The sequence below is a fragment of the Ranitomeya imitator genome, chromosome 1 (assembly GCF_032444005.1).
Source record: "Ranitomeya imitator isolate aRanImi1 chromosome 1, aRanImi1.pri, whole genome shotgun sequence".
NCBI classification, from domain to species: domain Eukaryota; kingdom Metazoa; phylum Chordata; class Amphibia; order Anura; family Dendrobatidae; genus Ranitomeya; species Ranitomeya imitator.
In genome coordinates, this window is record NC_091282.1 from 876638290 (window position 1) to 876655562 (window position 17273).

The following is a 17273-nucleotide window of genomic DNA, read 5'->3' on the forward strand; positions in this document are numbered from 1 at the left end:
CACACAACTGGAAGCAGCAGTGGATTGCGCCTATCCACTACCTATGCAACTCGGCACTGCCTGAGGAGCTGACTAGCCTGAAGATAGAAATACAAGCCTGACTTACCTCAGAGAAATACCCCAAAGGAATAGGCAGCCCCCACATATAATGACTGTTAGCAAGATGAAAAGACAAACGTAGGAATGAAATAGATTCAGCAAAGTGAGGCCCGATATTCTAGACAGAGCGAGGATAGCAAAGAGAACTATGCAGTCTACAAAAAACCCTAAAACGAAAACCACGCAAAGGGGCAAAAAGACCCACCGTGCCGAACTAACAGCACGGCGGTGCACCCCTTTGCTTCTCAGAGCTTCCAGCAAAAGATAATAACAAGCTGGACAGAAAAAACAGAAAACAAACTAGAAGAACTTATCTAGCAGAGCAGCAGGCCCAAGGAAAGATGCAGTAGCTCAGATCCAACACTGGAACATTGACAAGGAGCAAGGAAGACAGACTCAGGTGGAGCTAAATAGCAAGGCAGCCAACGAGCTCACCAAAACACCTGAGGGAGGAAGCCCAGAGACTGCAATACCACTTGTGACCACAGAAGTGAACTCAGCCACAGAATTCACAACAGTACCCCCCCCTTGAGGAGGGGTCACCGAACCCTCACCAGAACCCCCAGGCCGACCAAGATGAGCCACATGAAAGGCACGAACAAGATCTGGGGCATGGACATCAGAGGCAAAAACCCAGGAATTATCTTCCTGAGCATAACCCTTCCATTTGACCAGATACTGGAGTTTCCGTCTAGAGACACGAGAATCCAAAATCTTCTCCACAATATACTCCAATTCCCCCTCCACCAAAACAGGGGCAGGAGGCTCCACAGATGGAACCATAGGTGCCACGTATCTCCTCAACAACGACCTATGGAATACATTATGTATGGAAAAGGAGTCTGGGAGGGTCAGACGAAAAGACACCGGATTGAGAATCTCAGAAATCCTATACGGACCAATAAAACGAGGTTTAAATTTAGGAGAGGAAACCTTCATAGGTATATGACGAGAAGATAACCAAACCAGATCCCCAACACGAAGTCGGGGTCCCACACGGCGTCTGCGATTAGCGAAAAGCTGAGCCTTCTCCTGGGACAAGGTCAAATTGTCCACTACCTGAGTCCAGATCTGCTGCAACCTGTCCACCACATTATCCACACCAGGACAGTCCGAAGACTCAACCTGTCCTGAAGAGAAACGAGGATGGAACCCAGAATTGCAGAAAAATGGAGAGACCAAGGTAGCCGAGCTGGCCCGATTATTAAGGGCGAACTCAGCCAACGGCAAAAATGACACCCAATCATCCTGGTCAGCGGAAACAAAACATCTCAGATATGTTTCCAAGGTCTGATTGGTTCGTTCGGTCTGGCCATTAGTCTGAGGATGGAAGGCCGAGGAAAAAGATAGGTCAATGCCCATCCTACCACAAAAGGCTCGCCAGAACCTCGAGACAAACTGGGAACCTCTGTCAGAAACAATATTCTCAGGAATGCCATGTAAACGAACCACATGCTGGAAGAACAAAGGCACCAAATCAGAGGAGGAAGGCAATTTAACCAAGGGCACCAGATGGACCATTTTAGAAAAGCGATCACAGACCACCCAAATGACAGACATCTTTTGAGAAACGGGAAGGTCAGAAATGAAATCCATCGAAATATGTGTCCAAGGCCTCTTCGGGACCAGCAAGGGCAAAAGCAACCCACTGGCACGTGAACAGCAGGGCTTAGCCCTAGCACAAATTCCACAGGACTGCACAAAAGCACGCACATCCCGTGACAGAGATGGCCACCAGAAGGATCTAGCAACCAACTCCCTGGTACCAAAGATTCCTGGATGACCGGCCAGCACCGAACAATGAAGTTCAGAGATAACTTTACTAGTCCACCTATCAGGGACGAACAGTTTCTCGGCCGGACAACGATCAGGTTTATTAGCCTGAAATTTCTGCAACACTCTCCGCAAATCAGGGGAGATGGCAGACACAATGACTCCTTCCTTGAGGATACTCGCCGGCTCAGATAACCCCGGAGAGTCGGGCACAAAACTCCTAGACAGAGCATCCGCCTTCACATTTTTAGAGCCCGGAAGGTATGAAATCACAAAATCAAAACGAGCAAAAAACAACGACCAACGGGCCTGTCTAGGATTCAAGCGCTTGGCAGACTCAAGATAAGTAAGGTTCTTATGATCAGTCAAAACCACCACGCGATGCTTAGCACCCTCAAGCCAATGACGCCACTCCTCGAATGCCCACTTCATGGCCAGCAACTCTCGGTTGCCCACATCATAATTACGCTCAGCAGCAGAAAATTTCCTGGAAAAGAAAGCACATGGTTTGAACACTGAGCAACCAGAACCTCTCTGTGACAAAACCGCCCCTGCACCAATCTCAGAAGCATCAACCTCGACCTGGAACGGAAGAGAAACATCAGGTTGACACAACACAGGGGCACAGCAAAAACGACGCTTCAACTCCTGAAAAGCTTCCACGGCAGCAGAAGACCAATTAACCAAATCAGCACCCTTCTTGGTCAAATCGGTCAATGGTCTGGCAATGCTAGAAAAATTACAGATGAAGCGACGATAAAAATTAGCAAAGCCCAGGAATTTCTGCAAACTTTTTAGAGATGTCGGCTGAGTCCAATCCTGGATGGCCTGAACCTTAACCGGATCCATCTCGATAGTAGAAGGGGAAAAGATGAACCCCAAAAATGAAACTTTCTGCACACCGAAGAGACACTTTGATCCCTTCACGAACAAGGAATTAGCACGCAGTACCTGGAAAACCATTCTGACTTGCTTCACATGAGACTCCCAATCATCTGAGAAGATCAAAATGTCATCCAAGTAAACAATCAAGAATTTATCCAGATACTCACGGAAAATGTCATGCATAAAAGACTGAAAAACAGATGGAGCATTGGCAAGTCCGAACGGCATCACCAGATACTCAAAATGACCCTCGGGCGTATTAAATGCCGTTTTCCATTCATCTCCCTGCCTGATTCTCACCAGATTATACGCACCACGAAGATCAATCTTAGTAAACCAACTAGCCCCCTTAATCCGAGCAAACAAGTCAGAAATCAATGGCAAGGGATACTGAAACTTAACAGTGATCTTATTAAGAAGGCGGTAATCAATACACGGTCTTAGCGAACCATCCTTCTTGGCTACAAAAAAGAACCCTGCTCCCAATGGTGACGACGATGGGCGAATATGTCCCTTCTCCAGGGACTCCTTCACATAACTGCGCATAGCGGTGTGTTCAGGTACGGACAAATTAAATAAACGACCCTTAGGGAATTTACTACCAGGAATCAAATCGATAGCACAATCACAATTCCTATGCGGAGGAAGGGCATCAGACTTGGACTCTTCAAATACATCCTGAAAGTCCGACAAGAACTCTGGGATGTCAGAAGGAATGGATGACGAAATAGACAAAAATGGAACATCACCATGTACTCCCTGACAACCCCAGCTGGTTACCGACATAGAGTTCCAATCCAATACTGGATTATGGGTTTGTAGCCATGGCAACCCCAACACGACCACATCATGCAAATTATGCAGTACCAAAAAGCGAATAACTTCCTGATGTGCAGGAGCCATGCACATGGTCAGCTGGGCCCAGTACTGAGGCTTATTCTTGGCCAGAGGTGTAGCATCAATTCCTCTCAACGGAATAGGACACCGCAAAGGCTCCAAGAAAAATCCACAACGTTTAGCATAATCCAAATCCATCAGATTCAGGGCAGCGCCTGAATCCACAAACGCCATGACAGAATATGATGACAAAGAGCACATTAAGGTAATGGACAAAAGGAATTTGGACTGTACAGTACCAATAACGGCAGAGCTATCGAACCGCCTAGTGCGTTTAGGACAATTAGAAATAGCATGAGTAGAATCACCACAATAGAAACACAGTCTGTTCAGACGTCTGTGTTCGTGCCGTTCTACTTTAGTCATAGTCCTGTCGCACTGCATAGGCTCAGGTTTACTCTCAGACAATACCGCCAGATGGTGCACAGATTTACGCTCGCGCAAGCGACGACCGATCTGAATGGCCAAGGACATAGACTCATTCAAACCAGCAGGCATAGGAAATCCCACCATTACATCCTTAAGAGCTTCAGAGAGACCCTTTCTGAACAAAGCCGCTAGTGCAGATTCATTCCACAGAGTGAGTACTGACCATTTTCTAAATTTCTGACAATATACTTCTACATCATCCTGACCCTGGCATAAAGCCAGCAGATTTTTCTCAGCTTGATCCACTGAATTAGGCTCATCGTAAAGCAATCCCAGCGCCTGGAAAAATGCATCAACATTACTCAATGCAGAATCTCCTGGTGCAAGAGAAAACGCCCAGTCCTGTGGGTCGCCGCGCAAAAAAGAAATAATAATCAAAACCTGTTGAATAGGATTACCAGAAGAATGAGGTTTCAAGGCCAAAAATAGCTTACAATTATTTCTGAAGCTCAGGAACTTAGTTCTGTCACCAAAAAACAAATCAGGAATCGGAATTCTTGGTTCTAGCATCGATTTCTGATCAATAGTATCTTGAATCTTTTCTACATTTACAACGAGATTATCCATTGAGGAGCACAGAGCCTGAATATCCATGTCCACAGCTGTGTCCTGAAGCACTCTAATGTCTAGGGGAAAAAAAAGACTGAAGACAGAGCTAAGAAAAAAAAATGATGTCAGGATTTCTTTTTTCCCTCTATTGGAAATCATTGAATGGCTCCTTGTACTGTTATGGCTGGCAATCAGGCAACACAGCGTGCAGTAATCAGCGCACATACAGAGATCTGGCAATAACCCAAAACAATAGGACGAGCTCTGAGACGTGGAATCTCTGTAGACTGCAGTACCTGATCTATCCTCACACAACTGGAAGCAGCAGTGGATTGCGCCTATCCACTACCTATGCAACTCGGCACTGCCTGAGGAGCTGACTAGCCTGAAGATAGAAATACAAGCCTGACTTACCTCAGAGAAATACCCCAAAGGAATAGGCAGCCCCCACATATAATGACTGTTAGCAAGATGAAAAGACAAACGTAGGAATGAAATAGATTCAGCAAAGTGAGGCCCGATATTCTAGACAGAGCGAGGATAGCAAAGAGAACTATGCAGTCTACAAAAAACCCTAAAACGAAAACCACGCAAAGGGGCAAAAAGACCCACCGTGCCGAACTAACAGCACGGCGGTGCACCCCTTTGCTTCTCAGAGCTTCCAGCAAAAGATAATAACAAGCTGGACAGAAAAAACAGAAAACAAACTAGAAGAACTTATCTAGCAGAGCAGCAGGCCCAAGGAAAGATGCAGTAGCTCAGATCCAACACTGGAACATTGACAAGGAGCAAGGAAGACAGACTCAGGTGGAGCTAAATAGCAAGGCAGCCAACGAGCTCACCAAAACACCTGAGGGAGGAAGCCCAGAGACTGCAATACCACTTGTGACCACAGAAGTGAACTCAGCCACAGAATTCACAACACAGTATAATGCTCTCATCATGTGTATCCAGACCTCTTTTAATGCACCCCATGATCCTGTTTGCCTTGGCAGCTGCTGCCTGGCACTGGCTGCTGCAGGTAAGTTTATCATTAACTAGGATCCCCAAGTCCTTCTCCCTGTCAGATTTACCCAGTGGTTTCCCATTCAGTGTGTAATGGTGACATTGATTCCTTCTTCCCATGTGTATAACCTTACATTTATCATTGTTAAACCTCATCTGCCACCTTTCAGCCCAAGTTTCCAACTTATCCAGATCCATCTGTAGCAGAATACTATCTTCTCTTGTATTAACTGCTTTACATAGTTTTGTATCATCTGCAAATATCGATATTTTACTGTGTAAACCTTCTACCAGATCATTAATGAATATGTTGAAGAGAACAGGTCCCAATACCGACCCCTGCGGTACCCCACTGGTCACAGCGACCCAGTTAGAGACTATACCATTTATAACCACCCTCTGCTTTCTATCACTAAGCCAGTTACTAACCCATTTACACACATTTTCCCCCAGACCAAGCATTCTCATTTTGTGTACCAACCTCTTGTGCGGCACGGTATCAAACGCTTTGGAAAAATCGAGATATACCACGTCCAATGACTCACCGTGGTCCAGCCTATAGCTTACCTCTTCATAAAAACTGATTAGATTGGTTTGAGCACCAAATAGTTTGTAGGCTCTCCAGCAATACTGTCTGTGCACCTCGATTACCTCACTACATGTCTACAAAAGTCAACATTTCTAAGGCAATAACAAAGGCTTTTTATAAATAACAGCTAAAGTATATTTTAGAAAATATCTGGTGCTTGGCAAATTGTCTCTTCTATTATACCCAAGCAATATACCATAAAGTTACAAGATGAGAATAATCTTTCAAGATGGAAAACTAAGCTTAGAATTCTTCTAACTTCCTGAAATCGGGGAGAACAAGATGGGAAAAGACAAATAACATGATGTAGTTAAAAGGCTATACAAAATGCATTCATCTTTAGCAAGTTACTTGTTTTTTTTTTACAATTAAACTGAATTAAACATTGTGAAATTGACAGATCAGGTATGTGGGGATTTCGATGCTCAACCGTTTGTTACCGCAGCATCTGACAATGGCTTATTCTCTTTCCCACATTGAAAACATATGAACAGTGAAAAGTGAGAGTTGTTGGCCATAAACTAAACTCTATGGAGAGTTTTAAATGATGCCTTAATTAACACATTAATAGAGTTAAATGATTAACTTCTTGCTGCCTATAAACACTAATGGAAGAAGCTTAATTAGTTCCTTATCCCCCTTATATGTGACCTCAAAGAGTCAGAGGTTTAACCTGTAACTCTAGGAATGTGCAAGGAGAAGGTGATTTTTGGCTCAATAACAGAAAACATGGAGCCCTGACTCTGAATACTGTAAATCCTAGATTACTGATTTAATCAGTACACAATGTTGAACTATTAAAATGATTGATATACTTATAAAGTTTACAATTCTACAGTACAGTCGTGAGAAAAAAATAAGTACTTCCTCTTTGAATTTGATGGTTTTATATATACAGACATAGTAAAAATTGTCATAATTTACTTAACAAAAGGTAAGCCAAAATGCAGAAGCAATGTATAAAGAAAGAAACACACCCTTACTGCCTCAATAGAAAGTAAGAGGTCATCAGATGACCTTTATTAATTGCTCATCCAAAAGTGTTAATACTTCGGTGAAAACAGAAAAGTTGGCAGTTTGCTGGTCTGACGCCTTCGGGAGTTTAGTAACACAATTAGGAAAAATATTTGTAATATTCTTAGGGAAGCAATTATTGCTGTCCACAAATCTGGGAAGAGATATAAGACCATTTCCCAGCATTTGGAAGGCTATCATTCTACAGAGAGAAAGATTATTCACAAGTGGAAAATAGTCAAGACAGTTGACAATCTACTTAGGAGCAGACATATCAGTAAATTCATCTCAAAGTTAAAATGTGCAATGTTTAGAAAATACAAAAAAAACAAAACTCCAAGAGCTACCGCCCAGACTCTAAAGAACTCAGCATGTTAAATGTTCAAATTTATTACAGTACAATTAGAAAAAGACTTAACAACCATGACTTCTTTGGAATGGTTGCTAGGAGAAAACCACTTCATTTTACAAAGTTTAATGCGGGCTGACATTACACAGCTGACATCAACCCCAATAGCTATTATTGCGATTGCCACCACAACGGGGCAATCAGGAAGAGCCACGCCAAAGCTCCATCGAATGGATGCACCAATTCTGGGTTTATGGGCTGTCTGCTTTGCCTTTTTTAATAAACAGCAAAGCAGATAGCTGGGGGCTGATATTACTAGGCTGGGAAGGTCAATAGATATTGGCCCTTTACCAACTTAATTAGACCAGCTTATAGCTGTCTGTTTTCCTTTGGTTATTAGAAATGGGGAACCCCCATAGCGTTTTTTTTATTTATTTATTTATTTTTACACCTGTCACTATGCTAGTCAGAACAAAATGGCAGAGCCACCCGTGATCCAGCATTTATACAGGCTGGCTCATGAGTTACGCTGGCCAACCACTTCCATAACAATACTTGGCATAGCTGTGATGGCTCTGGGTTCCCAAAACCTAAAAACTTGTTGATTGGTTATGCTGCAGCCTTTCAACAAATTTTTATTTGGCACCAATCCCAAACAGTAAAACAGATTTCTGTGAAAAATTCAGTGTTCAGAGTCCGATACATATAACTGATGTCTTATACAGCAGAAAGGCTATTTTGCTACCTTAAACACCAGTATCCAGGTGACACTTACATCTGCACCTCTGAATTGTACTCACCACCCTCTTGAACTAACTTAAACAATTATTATATATTGAAAGAAATTTTAATAATGAATGCAATTAAATACAGTTGTGCTCAAAAGTTTACATACCCAGGCATCATTTTTGCTTTCTTGGCCTTTTTAAAGAGAATATGAATGATAACACCAAAACTTTTCTGCACTCATGGTTAGTGATTGGGTGAAGCCATTTACTGTCAAACTACTGTGATTTCTCTGTTGAAATCATAATTAGTGATGAGCGAATATACTCGGTACTCGAGATTTCCCGAGCACGCTTGGGTGTCCTCCGAGTATTTGTAAGTACTCAGAGATTTAGTTTTCAGCGCCGCAGCTGAATGATTTACATCTGTTAGCCAGCATAAGTACATGTGGGGGTTGCCTGTTTGCTAGGGAATCCCAGAGTATATTCACTCATCACTATTCATAATGACAACACAAAACATCCAAATGACCCTGATCAAAAGTCCACATGCCCCATTTCTTAATACTGTGCATTGCCTTTTCTAACATCAATGACAGCTTGAAGTCTTTTGTGGTAGTTGTGGATGAGGTTCTTTATTTTCTCAGATGGTAAAGCTGCCCACTCTACTTGGCAAAAAGCCTCCAGTTCCTGTAAATTCCTGGGCTGTCTAGCATGAACTGCGAGCTTGAGATCTCCCCAGAGTGATCAATGATATTGAGGTCAGGAAACTGAGATGGCCACTCCAGAACCTTCACTTTGTTCTGTTGTAGCCAATGACAGGTCGACTTGGCCTTGTGTTTTGGATTGTTGTCATGTTGTAACGTCCAAGTACGTCCCATGCGCAGCTTCCGGGCTGATGAGTGCAAATTTGCCTCCAGTATTTGCTGATAACGTGCTGCATTCATTTTTCCTTCAACTTTGACCTAGTTTCATGTGCCTTTGTAGCTCACACATCCCCAAAACATTAGCAATCCACCTCTGTGCTTTACAGTAGGAATGGTGTTCCTTTCGTCATAGGTCTTGTTGATCTCTCTCCAAATTTAATGTTTACGGTTGTAGCCAAAAATTTTAATTTTGGTCTCATCACTCCAAATTACCTTGATCCAGAAGTTTGGGGCTTGTCTCTATGCTGTTTTGCGTATTGTAGGCAATAAACTTTGTGGCATTTGTGCAGTAATGGCTTTCTTCTGGTGACACGACCATGCAGCTCATTTTTCTTCAAGTGCCTCCTTATTGTGCATCTTGAAACAGCCACACCGCTAGTTTTCTGAGAGTTCTGTATTTCAGTATATGATATTGTTGGGTTTTTGTTTGCATCCCGAACAATTTTCCTGGCAGTTGTGGACAACATTTTTGTTGGTCTACTGACCATGGTTTTGTTTTTACAGAGACCCTGATTTTCTATTTGTTAAACACAGTTTGAACGCTGCCGACTGGCATTATCAATTCCTTGGATATCTTCTTGTATCCTTTTCTTGTTTTACACAGTTCAACTACCTTTTCCTGTAGATCCGTTGACAATTCTTTTGCTTTCTCTATGGCTCACAATTCAGAAACATCAGTGGCTGGATGAAAGATGCAAGAGTCTGTCTGGATCCCAGAAACTCACTCAGCTTTTATGCACACACTAATTACAAGCAAACAGGTCACAGGTGATGATGTTACCTTTAGCAGCCATTCAAACCCATTTGTGTCAACTTCTGTGCATGTTATCAGGCCAAAATCACCAGGGTATGTGAACTTTTGATCAGGGTCATTTGGATGTTTTGAGTTGTTTGTCAATATAATTTAAAAAGAGAAAACACAGTAGTTTGACAATAAAAACACTTCACCCAACCACTAATCGTGAGTGGAGAAAAACTTTTTTGTTATCATTCATATTCTCTGAAAAATGGCCAAGAAAGTCAAAATTCTGCTGGGGTATGTAAACTTTTGAACATAACTGTATATGTATACGGCACAAATCTATGTAAATAAATTAATGGAATAAAGACAAATACAAATAAGTAACATAAACCAAACAATCCTGCAACATCCTATTTTAAATACTGAAAGGTGAAGAGGTAGCAGGCAAAGTGCACTCCCATTAATCCTCATACCTCCAGATTTAATATCTGGGATCAGAATGGAATTCTCTTGTGGTTATTACGTCTGCTCTCCAAATACTCTATTAGAAACACATTTTCATCTTTTAAAGAAAAATGACTGCGCTCTTCGGTGAAATTACGCTGAATTATTAATTTGCAACATCTGTGTCAGTGTTACGTTACATGGCCAACCCTCTGGAGGGGACAGATCCAAGAAGACCTGTTCAGAATGATTTCATCATCAAAACCCTGGGAAATGGGAGAGCAAACACTGTATCATCATGGCATGGAATTAATAAATGACACCAGGGAATTTCTATGAAATACTCATTGATACATTGGCGGTGTAATTTACACTTAAGTGCAAAGTGCTCTTTGACTGCATTTTAATAGAAGGTTGCTTTTCTTTTAGTTAAATTATATGATGAACATAGGACTGACATAAAGTCAACACCTTGTAATAGTTTCTTTCTGTTAAATTTTTCAGAAATGGAGTGTGTGATTCCTCCGCATGTATTTGAAGTGGCCACCTTCCATATTATGTTTCTGCCCAAGAAAATAAACTAACTGGGCCCTCCTTTCAGTTTGTTTCGTGCACTCACAGAACTCTTTTAATGAGCTCTCTTGTGCTTTGGTAAAATAGTTTGGCGTCTTTTTCACTTTTTTCCGTTTTAGAGACACATAGAAAATAATTTCTGGTAGCCCCCTTGTCATCAGATTTGACATTTCAAAAATGTTTTTAAAAAAATGTCAATTTATTTTTGAATGGTTGAGACTCCTTCTAAATGTATTCCAAGTGTTGTCTCCACAACAATCCACACTATTCTCTGCAACATTCACATTATATTTTTAATTAAATATATTTTGAAAGAAGCAAGAAACATATACAATGTTATGATATTTCGTACAAATGAAACTTCCCCAAAACAGACCTAAAGAGAACCTGTCACTGAGTTTTCCCTATATAAAGTATGGCCAGCACTTATAAGCCCTCTGCTGCAGCATATTAGAATGCTGTATGTATGTCCTCAATCCGCTCAGAAGGGCACCAAAGATAGCTTTTATTATACTCGCCTACAAGGTGGTCCGGTCCGATGGGCGTCTCTGGTTTGTTGGGCGTCTCTAGTCCTGATCCGGCACCTCCTCTCTTCTTACAATCACTGCCCTCATTCCCTGCTTCATGTGGATGACACGTCCTATGTCCTCCACACAGTGTCCTCCATTGTGCCCTTGTGCACTTCTCTCTGCCCTGCTAAGGGCAGGGCAAAGTACTCAAGTGCACATGCGTAGGGAAAGGCCAAAGAGCACCAATTACCCGTAGGTTGAAGTCAGACCATGCACATTACAAGATTTTGCTCTGTCTTTGGCAAGGCAGAAACAAGTTCACCTGCACAGGAACGTGATGGAGGACACTGTGTGGATGACTTAGGATGCGTCATCTACATGAAGCTGGGAAGGAGGGTGGAGATAGTAAGAAGCGAGGTCGTGCCAGATCAAACTAGAGATGCCCATCGGACTGGACCGGACTGTCTCTAAGTGTTATTTTTTGTGCCCTGAGGGGCGGATTTGGGACCTACACAGAACATTATATGATGATGTAACAGAGGGCTTACAGGTGCTGGACGTACTTTATAAAGGGAAAACCTGGTCACAGGTTGGCTTTAATTACATGCAGTCAGCACCACAATGCCACTATGATTTTTATTTTTAAACTTCTGGGAGTTTAATATAGAATTACCAGTTCCAAGCAGTCTGCAATCTTCACCAACTTGTCTTCTGGAAGCTTCTTCAGCAAAAAAACACTTTGGATAAAGAAACATCTATTTAAGCATAATGACATTTACCAAAATGGTGCACACTGCAACTAAATATTCTATACACCAAGTACATATTAATAATCTTTATGTACATTTCCATCAACAAGATTAATTGTGATTTTATGCATTTATTTATTTTACTTAAATATATATTTCAATCATCATATTCTATGGCACTTTGCACTTACAATTGCTCATTTTGTCCTTCTATCCAGTTGATTCTTCTCTTTTCTCTGCCATATGTAGAAATTGGAAGTCTCTTTTCCCTGCATGAGTCATCAACTGCTTCAACTCCTGCTGCTCCCTCCTCACCCCAGCCAGGCACTTTTGAAGTGAATCATGACTCATGCATGGAAAAGAGACTTCCTGTTTCTACATAGAGCTTAGAAGGATTTAGCTAGTCGGTTTTTAATCACGTGATGTCATAGACCCAGTGGAAAAGAGAATTAGCTGGGTAGAAGAGCAAAATGAGCAATTGTAAGTACACAGTTCTGTATAATATGATGACTACAATATAGTGACAGGATAAACATTTTGATGTTTTAAGTCCACAGAGCTTTACAGACAACATCCTCACTGTCCCCATTGGAACTCACAATCTAAATTTCCTATCAGTATGTCTTTGGAGTGTGGGAGGAAACCGGAGTACCCGGAGGAAACCCACGCAATCACGGGGAGAACTTACAAACTCCTTGTAGATGTTGTCCTTGGTGGAAATCTTACTCAAATCACCATGTCTTATAAATGTTCATCTACATGATTGTTTTATAACTTCAATTTACAACATCAGTTTTGTAACTAAAGAGGTCATAGTAACATAGTAACATAGTAACATAGTTAGTAAGGCCGAAAAAAGACATTTGTCCATCCAGTTCAGCCTATATTCCATCATAATAAATCCTCAGATCTATGTCCTTCTACAGAACCTAATAATTATATGATACAATATTGTTCTGCTCCAGGAAGACATCCAGGCCTCTCTTGAACCCCTCGACTGAGTTCGCCATCACCACCTCCTCAGGCAAGCAATTCCAGATTCTCACTGCCCTAACAGTAAAGAATCCTCTTCTATGTTGGTGGAAAAACCTTCTCTCCTCCAGACGCAAAGAATGCCGCCTTGTGCCCGTCACCTTCCTTGGTATAAACAGATCCTCAGCGAGATATTTGTATTGTCCCCTTATATACTTATACATGGTTATTAGATCGCCCCTCAGTCGTCTTTTTTCTAGACTAAATAATCCTAATTTCGCTAATGTATCTGGGTATTGCAGTTCTCCCATCCCCTTTATTAATTTTGTTGCCCTCCTTTGTACTCTCTCTAGTTCCATTATATCCTTCCTGAGCACCGGTGACCAAAACTGGACACAGTACTCCATGTGCGGTCTAACTAGGGATTTGTACAGAGGCAGTATAATGCTCTCATCATGTGTATCCAGACCTCTTTTAATGCACCCCATGATCCTGTTTGCCTTGGCAGCTGCTGCCTGGCACTGGCTGCTCCAGGTAAGTTTATCATTAACTAGGATCCCCAAGTCCTTCTCCCTGTCAGATTTACCCAGTGGTTTCCCGTTCAGTGTGTAATGGTGATATTGATTCCTTCTTCCCATGTGTATAACCTTACATTTATCATTGTTAAACCTCATCTGCCACCTTTCAGCCCAAGTTTCCAACTTATCCAGATCCATCTGTAGCAGAATACTATCTTCTCTTGTATTAACTGCTTTACATAGTTTTGTATCATCTGCAAATATCGATATTTTACTGTATAAACCTTCTACCAGATCATTAATGAATATGTTGAAGAGAACAGGTCCCAATACCGACCCCTGCGTTACCACATTGGTCACAGCGACCCAGTTAGAGACTATACCATTTATAACCACCCTCTGCTTTCTATCACTAAGCCAGTTACTAAGCCATTTACACACATTTTCCCCCAGACCAAGCATTCTCATTTTGTGTACCAACCTCTTGTGCGGCACGGTATCAAACGCTTTGGAAAAATCGAGATATACCACGTCCAATGACTCACCGTGGTCCAGTCTATAGCTTACCTCTTCATAAAAACTGATTAGATTGGTTTGACAGGAGCGATTTCTCATAAACCCATGCTGATATGGAGTTAAACAGTTATACATATTGAGATAATTCAGAATAACATCAGGTCCATCAAGCTTCAACTATATATCCTCATGTCTTCAATTTTACTTCTGAAACTTCCTCTGTTGCATTTGTGTAAGAATCTGACAGATATAAAGTGTACCATTCATTCAGGCTCCTTATGGTGGTGTACCTTCTAGAAGCATTGTTATATATTGGTGTATTAACACTAAAGGTCTGTGTAAACAGACCTATCGGAAACACAATACAACCGCCAATCGGTAAACTTTTACTGATCAGCGGTTGTTTGAACGCCTGCTTACGCAGACCTAAGTAAACGATTCACACTGAGTGATCTATACTATGTTGCTCAGTGAACGAAGTCTGTCATAGTTCTTGGCAGAACAAGTCCTGTTTACACAGGATGATACGTCGCTGATTACAATGATCTTTTATGCTGCATATAAGATCTGATCAAACAAAACACATTGGGTGATCGACAGCCTGCTTACATAGCAAGATAATGATGAAATTAGCGTTTTACCCGCATTCATTCACGATTATCCTGCAGTATAGATGCCCCGTTAGGATCATTATATAATATTTGTCACCTATATACCCCATCTCTGACCTGCCTTTATTAACCTATTCTACCATGACATATGATGTACTTCAATCAGAGGCAGACTAGTAACTGGGGAACCTTCTTGAAGAAAAACTTTAGCTGTTAGTGTGCTCCTAGAAGACCAACCATCGGAAGTGTATCAACTGTTCACTTGGAGTGCAATTTTGCAGACACAGAAAAAGGGAATAAAGCAATGTTCCATAAGTTAGAACATGTCATCTCTTGTCTCAAGTTGTGTTATTCAGATATAAAAACTTTTGATCTAAGAAGAAAATATAATATATGCAAATTTTTTACAAAAGTCATCAACATTTACCTTCTCAAAAAGTTCTGATATTCCTCATGTCTTGTCTGAGCTGTCTTTCTCATGATATTTTGAAACACTTCTCGGTCAAGTGCCCATGTCCTGACATTAGTTAATGCTGATGCACAAAAAAAAGGTTGACATAAAACTTATTTTCAAGTGGTAAAATTGTACACACTTAACCAAACATCTTAATATAAGCAACATTTTCATTAGAGTTTTGCTCCTTATCATTTATCTTTGTCAAATCTGATTTTCTACTTTGCAGTTGTCACCACCAATCTGAAAGTGATACCGCCGGTTCCCAGTGGATGATAATGCAACTTTAATTCAATCTTCTTGGAATTCTTCCTCTTTATTGGCACCTTATGACCATAACTGGATTATACCTCTCACAGTGTCATTAGAGAAGGACCCTAAAGGGTCTGCAACCTTTTTAGAAATGGCTGTAATAAGTAGGACCATGTCAAGAGTTCACAGTTTTCAGTAGGAACTTATTAAAAGTTTTGCTCTTAAAGATGCCTACAGAGATGTTGAGGGAAGAAAAGAGAGTGTGGAGAACATCAGCGTGACTACTCAAAATATGGGGACTCGGATTTATCTTACGTTTTGATTGTGACAACTTTATCTAACTTCTTGACATTAACTCATCCTGGCATACACAGCAAATAAATATTACAAAAATTATCCCGCATATTGTACACTCTAAAGCATCAAATCCTAAAGACAAAAATTCCAAACTTAGCTTTAAAGATGTTTTTGGACCACTTTCTAATAAAACTTTGCAGACGTAGAGTCTGATCTGAATGCATTTACCTTTGACTGAAGCAGTTCTTGTGCAGTTATAAAGTATTGCTAACTCTCCAAATGTTGTCCACACTGGAATAGACGCTAGAAGCTTATTCTGCTGGAAGACCTCGGTTTTACCCTCTGCAAAAAAAATGATATTTTTAAGACTCACAATAAATTCTGAAAACTTTGACATACATGCTAAGATGTCCTGACATGGTTTCTTACAATTATTGGTCAACTATACTAAACTGTTCTGTACACATAAAGTGTATTATATTACGTTACTAAAACGCTACCTCTTTATTCATAGGACATTTGAAATTACCATTGTTTCTGCAACTCACTTTTAGTAATCATGGAGATCACTTTCACACGTTGATTAAGGATTGTACACCTAGACTTTAAAAAGAATGTGTCACCATGTTTTTGACACTTAATCTAAGAGCAGCATGATGTATAGAAAGAGAAACTGATTCCAGTGATGTATCACTTACTGGGATACTTAGTGTAGTTTTGATACAATCACTGTTTTATCAGCAGGAGATTATCACTAGAGGACCAGTAAACCTGCTGCCATACCGCCCTCCATATCCATGAGCTCTGTATAACCCACCCCCACCGCTGACTGGCAGCGTTCTGCTTATGTATGGCGTACACAGAGAGCTGACTATGAGTGATGTGGGTGGTATTATAGAAAGCGCAAATTTTATATAAGGCTGGGTGCACACCAGCATATGTTCTCTCATCCAACAGAATGGGGTCGATTATGCAAATCACACTGTAATAACACTCTGATGAGAGTGTGATCTGATTCTCTTGGATGAGGAGAAGATGGAGAAAAAAAAAATTCTCCATCTACTCCATTCTGTCAGTTTGTGGAAATCCTGGGACAAGGATTTTTTGTGGAAAGAAAAAATTATAAAAATTGTAAAAATATTTTTTAAAAATCACAAAATAAAGAACAAAAATAAAAAATATGAATCCAATAAATACATTTATTTATGTAAAAAGTAAAAATAAACAAAAAAGTACACATATTTGGTATTGCCGCATCCAGAACGATCTGCCCTATAAAACTAACAATAGTATCTCTAACAATGTCTTCTTGTCCAGCAAAAAACAAGCCATCATACAACTCCGTCAGTTTCAAATTAGAAAAATGGTGCTCCTTCCTTCCGAGTCCTGACATACA

General features: G+C 40.9%; 1 protein-coding gene across 1 annotated transcript in view; it reads right to left on the reverse strand.

The window, feature by feature from the left end:
* The window catches only part of PRKG2 (protein kinase cGMP-dependent 2), a 179619-nt gene that overhangs the window by 66997 nt on the left and 95349 nt on the right, over window positions 1-17273 (reverse strand). The window contains exons 4-6 of the mRNA XM_069742823.1: window positions 16106-16219; window positions 15302-15407; window positions 12182-12245 (exon numbers count right to left, since the gene is read on the reverse strand). Coding sequence (XP_069598924.1) covers window positions 12182-12245; window positions 15302-15407; window positions 16106-16219 — 284 coding nt within the window. The remainder of the gene's footprint in view (window positions 1-12181; window positions 12246-15301; window positions 15408-16105; window positions 16220-17273) is intronic.